Here is an 8,743-nt window from a genome sequence, read left to right on the forward strand (position 1 = left end):
TGCCACCACCTCATTGGACTTATTCTTTCTCCATCTGCTTTTATAATTTTCTCTTGATTGCTAGTTTTGAGAAATTTAATTGTGTGTTGCTTTCATGTTTTTCCTTTATGTTTTACTTGTTAAAATTTGTTGAGAACTTATTTAACTGTGGATACACCATTTTCAGGAGTGTTGGAGAATATAGTGCCATATCTTTAAATTTCTTTGTCTCTTTCTTAATTTGCCAAATCCTACTATCACTGTATTAGACAGACTGAAGTATTTACAGGTCCCTGACTCTATTTTAAGATATGTTATTGCTTTTTTCGCTCTTAATTATTCTGGATAGTTTCTGATGCTGTCTTCAAGGCTCATGTGTTTTCAAAAGAAATATTTAATCTACCACTCACCCTCCCCAGTGTTCCATCCCAGCACCCTCCACCACATCATGCCATCCTATTAGATTGAACCATAACCTAAACAGACAGCAGGCATGGTCAGAGAACGACAGACATCAGTGAAACGTAGAAGTCAGTTTGTGGTTCTGATGTTTTATTGTCTGCGGCATACAACTAAGAACAAGGAGAGTGTGTGACATGCAAAGTCACTCCAAGACCTCCCTCCACGCTCCAGGCCCTGAGTGGATCACCCGTGCTCAGACCCTCCCGGCCTGAAAAAGCAGGACTGCAGAGTGTCAGGAACGCAGTCCTGAGTGCCCCAGCGAAGGCAAGGAAGGATGTGAGGGGCAAGTGAGACACAGCTGACTAGGGAAGAGAATTAGGAGGCAGTGGACATCAGCATGGCCTCTCCTGGGAGCTGGTAGCTGAATCCAGCTTCGTTCCATATGGAAAAATGGGCCCTCAGTTGTGGTCTGGGGTGAGTCATGAAGGACAGGTCACAGATTGGATTGATTGGATCTTCAGAACTCACAAGGCCCCAAGTTCAAAGCCTTAGATCTTGCACTGGCAGCAAACGGGGCCGCAGCAGCTGGACTGGCAGCAGCAGGGCTTGCAGCAGCTGGATTGACAGCAGCAGGGCTTGCAGCAGCTGGACTGGCAACAGCTGGACTGACAGCAGCAGGGTTTGCAGCAGCTGGACTGACAGCAGCAGGGCTTGCAGCAGCTGGACTGACAGCACCCACAGCCCCCCTTGGAGCCCCCACAGGAGCTACAGCCCCCGCAGGAACCACAGCCCCCCTTGGAGCCCCCACAAGAGCCACAGCTGGAGCAGGAACAGGCTGGCACACAGCAGCACACGGGCTGGCAGCAGCTGGACTGGCAGCAGCCACAAGAGCCACAGCCCCCCTTGGAGCCCCCACAAGAGCCACAGCCCCCTTTGCCACCGCTGGAGCAGGAACAGGCCGGCACACAGCAGCACACGGGCTTGCAGCAGCAGACGGGCACACAGCAGCTGGAGCCACAACCCCCACAGCCAGAGCCACAACCTCCGGAACAGCCACAGCAGCCCATGGTTCTGTTGGTTGAGAGTGGAACAGGTAGAGGCGCAGGTGGAGATAGAAGTGATCAGGTTTGGGCTCTCCTATGCCCACAGGGCCTTTATATCCTGCCCGGTCACTTACCACTGGGTCACGTCACCAGGGCTGTTTACGGTATTTCCTCAAAGTGCTTATTGGTTTGCTGGACGTGGGGTTCTCAGTGGCCTGATGCAAAACTACTCACTTGCTAACGTCAATCTTTAGCCACTTCCTCATGATTAGACTCTCACCTTCACTTGGTCACCCGCCTTCCAATTTCTGCATGTGCCAGGCAGAAGACGCATTTCCACCAAGACCATGTGGGTGGTTTCTCCCCGTCTTGTCTTTCCACCTGTGCAAATAGATGTCCTTGAACTGTGGGCTCTGTGTCCACCCGGGTTGTTTCTTCCTGACTTTTCTCTGTGTCGTTAAGAGGCTGAATTGAACACACACGCTCTGACCTCATTCTGCATTGACACCTGCATGCGCCTCTGTTAATCTTCCCCTTCCTGACTTGAAGACATCAGGTGCTGGTGACTCTTGGGTCCTCCATGTTCAGCATCTCAGCAGTGAGAATCCTGTATTGTTCACATCATCGTGAGTTTTGGGGACGGCAAGAGTGTCTCGCTCATTGTCCTATTGTGGATTTATTTAATTAGTTATGAATGAGGGTGATCTTTTTACTCTATGGCAAGGTATACTTTCTTTGACTTGTTGTCATTGTTTTAAAAGCTATTCGCTATGGAGGAATCACATTCTTTGTGATCACACAATGTACTTTGTTTTCCATGTGTGTTTTCCTGGGAGTTTAGTCCAAGACATTTGTAAAAGCCACTTTCCCCTCATCTTAATTGTCATTTGATTTTCTGCCTGGCCTACGAGATGGTATGAAAATGAGGGTCTCTACAACTTGGGGGAAAGGCCTCGTCTTGTCTGAAATTGGAGGGAGAGACATCATCGTTCCAGGAAATGCCATGTCACGAGGAATGTGGAGACAGAAGCCTGAGTGAAACACCAGAGAGGGTGGTGCCCACTCTGTGGGCTTAAGCTCTCTCCCCAGAAACAAAGATCAGGGGTGCGGCCTTGCAGGGTTGCAGCTTACCCCTCCTGACCAGCTGGAGCGCACCTAGGTGGCCACCTTCCACAAGACCTGGGCCGTGAGTCCGAGCCAGGCTGCTGACAAGGCTCTGCCCCCGCCAGCCATGCCTGCGGCTACCCCAGAAGCGAATCCAGCAGCTGGTGCCACCCTCTAGGCTGGGCCTGGGGGCTCTGTTCCCAGACACTGGGCAAAGGGAGCCAGAGCATCTCAACTTGTTTCCACACAAGTAGAAAATCTAGATAGGATTGTCCAAAGCTGAGAAAGAGAGAAGGAGATGCTCCAAAAACTATACAACGGAGCACTATTACAGTAGAAGAGGGAGGGGGAGATGGAAGGAAGAGGGAAAGAGGAAGGAAGAAGAGAAATAAGGGAGAAAAGGAGAAAAAAGAAGGAAGGGTAGAAGGCAGAAGGAAGGGGCAAAATAAGTGAGGAGAAAGAAATGGAGGAAGGAAGGAAGGAAGGAACAGAAGAACAACAGTAGGAAAGGAAGGACGGAAAGAAGAAACAAGGAAGGCAGAAATGAGAGTAAAAGGGAGGACGCAGAGAGAGAAGAGGGAAGGAGGGAAGGAGCGGAAGGAAGAAGAAAGAGAGGAAAGCAGTAAGGAGGAAAGAAAGAAAGTAGAAACGAAATGGAGAAAGGAGAAATAGGCAAGAAGGAAGGTGGGAAGAAGGAGGGAAGGGGGAGGGAGGAAGGCAGGTGGGAGGGAGGAAGCCAGGAAACCAGGGAAGAAGACACGTTATTCCAGCGACACGGACGGCATCGGGAAGCAAAAGTAGCTTTCCCGAGTGGCTGAGTCACACCGCAAACCTGAAATGCGCCATCCTAACTCCAATAGGGCCCACAGACGACACGGTGGAGTCTAGAATCAGTTCATGAAGGGACCCCGGAGGCCTGGGGAGATGGCGGAACACAAGAGTCACTACAGAGCGGGGGACCGGGCTCGGGGGCAGGGGCAGCATAGCGGTGGCAGGAACTCGAATCGTGGGCAGGAGAGAAAGGCTTGAGCTGCTCAGCGTGCGGATGAAACGCAGATCCGCTAAGTCAGCCAGACCGCGGTTCGGGGACACGGGAGACAGTGCAGACCCAGCCTCGGTATAAGTGGGGAGGCCGTCATTCGCATAAGGCCCTTTTGCGGACATGTTTTCGTTTCTTTTGTTAAGTATCTAGGACTCGGACTCGCTAGACGGCAGGCCAGTGTATGTTTAACATCGTAAGAAACTGACAATTTCCAAAGTGGTTTTCTCCAGTCGACCCTCCCCAGTGACGTCTGGGAGTGTCAGTGGCCTTTGGTAACATGGCTGCGTTGGCTTTGAAACGTGAGCAGCGGGGTGGGCAATCCCATCTCCTGCTGATTTTGACTTGCTTTTCGAAATGACTAATGCCTGTGAGGTTCTTTTCATGTGCTTATTGCCCACGGATATATCTCTCTTATTAAAAGTTTTGTGAAATGCTTTGCCCATTTTGTTCCTGTCTTTGTTGTTGATGTGTTGGAGGTCTTCATAAATTCAGGCTGCATAAAGTGCTTTGCCATACACATCCGTATCTGTATTATCGTCTATCTTTATATCTTCTCTATCTTGATCTATATCTTTTTATATCTATCAAGTATGTCCTTATCTATCTGTCAGATTTTTGTGTCTCCTGCTTTGCCTCATTATGATCTTAACTTCTTTGATAGGAAAAAGTATTTGACTTTTAAATTTATGTTAACTTTCTCATCCTAATGGTTAGTGCTCTTTTTTGACCACTCTGAGAAGTCCCCTGGGTGTTAGAATATTAGAGTTCTGGTCTCTATGACGACTTCTATGATGGATCTCCAACTAATTTTTGTGTGCAGAGTGAGGTGGAAGTTGAGATTGGTTTTCCATGCATTTATCCAGTGGTGTTAGCCGTATTTGATGAAGCTGCCTTCCTTATCCCACTAAAATCCTGAAAGGAAATCCATTGAAATATCTGTTGAGTCTGTCTCTATATTCTGTTCCACAGATCCACACGCCTCTTCCTAATGCCAAGACAACATCCAGTCACTGAAACATTTCAGGAAGTTTGGAAGTCAGGTAGGGAGAGGCCGACAACTGCATTTTTCTCTTTTAGGAGTGTTTTAGTTTTTTCAATTCCTTTACTTTTCTCAGCAAATTTTAGAACCACTTGTCAATCTCAACAAAAGCATCCATTTATGAGTTGATAGCATCTTGCTGCATCCATAAGTCCATGTAAGGAAAAATGACATCGTAGCAACCCTCGTCGCTCCGCTTCAGGAATACAATATATCTCTCCATTTACTCTGGAGTTTAAAGTTTCTCTCACCAATGTATTGGAGATCTTAATATACATGTCATGCCCATATTCTGTTAACATTTTTTCCAATCACTTTATGCTCTTTAGAATTTTATTTTCTAGAGTTCGTTCTTAGTATGTAGAAATAGCAGATGGGTATGGTGATTCACGCCTGTAATCCCAGCACTTTGAGAGGCAGAAGTGAGAGGATTGCCTGAGCTCATGAGTTCGAGACTTGCCTGGGCAACTTAGTGAGACCTCGTCTGTACAACAAATCAAAAAACAATTAGATGGGTATGGTGGTGCAAACCTGAGCTACTAGGAAGGCTGAGACAAGGATTGCCTAAGCCCAGAAAGAATGTCGACCTCCAGTGGCCATGAGCGTGCCACTGCCCTCCAACCTGGCCAACAGAGTGAGATTCTGACCCCAAAAATAAAAATACAATTTATTCTTGTATGTTGTGTTTGTATTCGCTAACCTTGCTGAATTATTTTTTCTAGATGCTTTTAATAGACACCTTGGAATCTTCTACAGATAATATTATGTCGCTAAAGGATAGTTTTACTTTTTCCTTTCCAATCTGCATACCTGTTGAATTTCTGTTTTTTCCCTCTCTCTTTTGCTTATATTTATTTTTATTTGAAAGATGTGGGGTACAATTCAGTATTAGGTATACACGTGGTCATCGTACAGGTAAAGTTTGGTCTCCCTTTGGTTCCCCACTTCACCTGGTTTGAGATCAGGTGCCCTTATTAATGTTATGTGTCCCCTCCCTCCCACCCCTGGCAGTTTCTGGCTACTGCCAATCCCTTTCTTGTAGATTATAGTAAATGTTCAGGGTCTGCTTATGAGTGAGAACACGTGGTACTCCGTTCTTTGTTGCAGTGAGAGATCACTGAGTATTATAGACTCTAAATAGATCCAAGTTGCTGCAGAGTCCATAATATTGTCCTTATTTGTGGCTGCATAATATTCCTTCAAGTATATATACCACATTTTAAAACCCAGCCCTGTATCAGTGGGCAGCAAAGTTGGTTCTATGTTTTTGTTATTGTGAATAGAGCTACAAAAAACATGCGTGTGCAGGTGTCTTTTTGGAAGAGTGGTTTAAGTTCCTCCAGCACATTCACAGAAGGAGGATTGCTGGAGTGTTTGCAAGGTCAATTTCTAGATCTTTAAAGAATTGCTACTTATCACGACTCTTAGCTCTGTTTCTTACTAGGCTGGCCAGGCCCTTCAGTGCAGCATTGAACAGGAGTAGTGAGAGCCGATATCCTTTTCTTGTTGCTGATCTTATGTGAAAACATTTGGTCTTACACAGTGAGGGATGATCTTGGCTGAAGTCTTCTCCAAGAGGATTTTTATCAACTGGAGGAAATGGTTTTCTATCCCTGGTATTCTGAGAGATTTTGTCAAGAGTGGATGCATACATTGAGATGAACATAGGCGCTTTCTCTTGAATTATTGACATGGTGGATTCCATTGATTGATTTTTTTAATGTGAAACTGGCCCCTATCTTTCCCTCTTGGCAGAAGCAGAAGCCTCCGTTGAATTCAAAAGAAACAAAATATACGGTTGAAACTTTTAAGGGATATGTCTTTAATTGAGCTGGGTCTGCTTACAAGTATTGTTGTATCACTCCACACAGAGTTGAGTCCATTTACAATAATCTACTTCCATCCATCCTTTCTACGCCTTTATCCCATTTTTGACATACATTTTATGATCACATATTATAACCCATCACTACATCGTCATTGGTTTGTTTAAACAGGTCATTCTATTTCTAACACATTTGAATCGTAAGAAAAGTTCTTACATATCAATCCCCATAATTAAAATTTCAATGCACTTTGTCGTTTTGTGTAACTCCAAATTTCCTCTATTGTCATTTCGGGAAATTTGAATTGGATGGTGCTGGATTCAACTATTGTGTGTCTGTAAAGTCCTGGTCACTTGTATTTTGAAAGAGATTGTTGCTGGGTAGAACATTCGAGGTGGACAGTGCTTTTTTTTTCCTTTAGTGTTTAAAGATGCGGACTGCCTGTTTTCTGTGTGGCTGTTCCAGGACATCTGTGGGTGCCTTATGCTTCTTCCGCACCTCTTTGGGCTTATTCTTCCTCCAGCTGCCTTTGTGATTTTCTCCTGACAGCTACTTTTGAGAAATTTAATTAGACTGTGCTTTCACGCTTACATTTCATTGAATTTATTTTCACTGTGTATTTACCATTATCAAGAGTATTAGAGCATTTGGGGCCATGTCTCTAATTTTTTATTTCTCTTTTTTTACTCTGCTGAATCCCAGTACCAGTCTAATAGACAGACTGCACTATCTGCAGATCATTGATTCTACTTTCAGAAATTTTATTGTCTTTTCTCTCTGTGAATTATTGTGGAGAGTTTCTAATGCTGCCTTCAGGTTCATGCATTTTTTAAAGGAACATTTAAACTCCCACTAATCCCATCCACTGCTCCGTCCCAACACCTTCCACCACATCACCCCAGTCCCTTCAGGATGAACATAGCAAGAACAGAACAGCAGACACAGTGGAGAACAACAGAAATCAGCGAGACGTGGGAGTCAGTTTGTGGTTTCGATGTTTTATTGGCTGCAACATTCAATTAAGACCAGCAGAGGCCTGGACTCGCAAAGCCGCTCCCAGGACCTCCCTCCTCCCTCCAGGCCCGAAGTGGATCGCCCATGCTCGACTCTCCTGGCCCGAAAAGGCAGGACTGCACAGGGTCAGGAGCTCACCCCGAGGGCCCCGGCAAGACTGTGGTAGGGCTTGAGGGGCAAGTCCGACACAGCAGATGGGGAGAGCATGGTTCGGAGGCAGTGGACATCGGTGAGGCCTCGCCTGGGAGCAGGCAGCCCAGTATGGCCTCATTCCATGTGGGGAAACGGGCCCTCGGGTGTGGCGGGGGAGGGCATGAAGGATGGGTCACAGTTTGGGAAGCCTGGATCGGCAGGACTCAGCGAGGCCCCCGTTCAGAACCTCAGACCGTTCACTGGCAGCAAACAGGGACACAGCAGCAGGGTTTGCAGCAGCTGGGCTGGCAGCAGCCACAGCCGCCATCGCAGCCCCCACTGGAGCCACCGCTGGAACAGGAACAGGCCGGCACACAGCAGCACACGGGCTGGCAGCAGCTGGACTGGCAGCCCCCACAAGAGCCACAGCCCCCCTTGCAGCCCCCAGAACAGCCACAGCCCCCTTTGCTGGACTGGCAGCAGCAGGACTGAGAGCAGCTGGGTGTGCAACAGCTGGACTGGCAGCCCCCACAGGAGCCACAGCCCCCTTTGCAGGAACAGACAGGCACACAACAGCACACGGGCTGGCAGCAGCTGGACTGGCAGCAGCTGGACTGACAGGAGCCACAGCCCCCCTTGCAGCCCCCAGAGCTGCCACAGCCCCCTTTGCCACCGCCGGAGCAGGAACAGGCTGGCACACAGCAGCACACGGGCTGGCAGCAGCTGGACTGGCAGCCGCCACAAGAGCCACAGCACCCCTTGGAGCCCCCACAAGAGCCACAGCCCCCTTTGCCACTGCCGGAGCAGGAGCAGACAGGCACACAGCAGCACACGGGCTTGCAGCAGCAGACGGGCACACAGCAGCCGGAGCCACAGCCCCCACAGCCGGAGCCACAGCCTCCGGAACAGCCACAGCAGCCCATGGTTCTGGTGGATTGAGAGTGGAACGGGTAGAGGAGCAGGCGGAGAGTGCGGTGTGTGGGTATGGAGACCTCTGTGCCCACGAGGCCTTTATATCCTGCCTGGGTCACTCAGCACTGGGTCACATCACCATGGCTGTTGACGATACTTCCTGGAGGCGGTTGTTTGTTTGCTGGTCACGGGGTTCTCACTGGCCTGATCCCACACTCGCTTTCTGAGTCTAACTTTGGCCACTTCCTCA

At 48.2% G+C, this 8,743-nt stretch overlaps 2 protein-coding genes across 2 annotated transcripts; both read right to left on the reverse strand.

Moving 5' to 3' along the window:
* Positions 1-929: 929 nt before the first annotated feature.
* LOC110595544 (keratin-associated protein 5-2-like) lies at positions 930-1,448 on the reverse strand. Its single transcript, XM_021711806.1, has one exon. The coding sequence runs from the start codon at positions 1,446-1,448 to the stop codon at positions 930-932; it is 519 nt and encodes a 172-aa protein (XP_021567481.1).
* A 6,390-nt stretch (positions 1,449-7,838) lies between these two features.
* Positions 7,839-8,504, reverse strand: LOC110595553 (keratin, ultra high-sulfur matrix protein-like). Its single transcript, XM_021711834.1, has one exon. The coding sequence runs from the start codon at positions 8,502-8,504 to the stop codon at positions 7,839-7,841; it is 666 nt and encodes a 221-aa protein (XP_021567509.1).
* Positions 8,505-8,743: the final 239 nt, after the last annotated feature.

This window comes from Carlito syrichta, unplaced genomic scaffold, assembly GCF_000164805.1.
Source record: "Carlito syrichta isolate Samal-C Ts95f unplaced genomic scaffold, Tarsius_syrichta-2.0.1 Scaffold14111, whole genome shotgun sequence".
NCBI classification, from domain to species: Eukaryota; Metazoa; Chordata; class Mammalia; order Primates; family Tarsiidae; genus Carlito; species Carlito syrichta.

Excerpts from the sequence above, each read along its gene's own strand:
- LOC110595553 (XM_021711834.1), bottom strand. The coding sequence starts at position 8,504 with ATGGGCTGCTGTGGCTGTTCCGGAGGCTGTGGCTCCGGCTGTGGGGGC.
- LOC110595544 (XM_021711806.1), bottom strand. The coding sequence starts at position 1,448 with ATGGGCTGCTGTGGCTGTTCCGGAGGTTGTGGCTCTGGCTGTGGGGGT.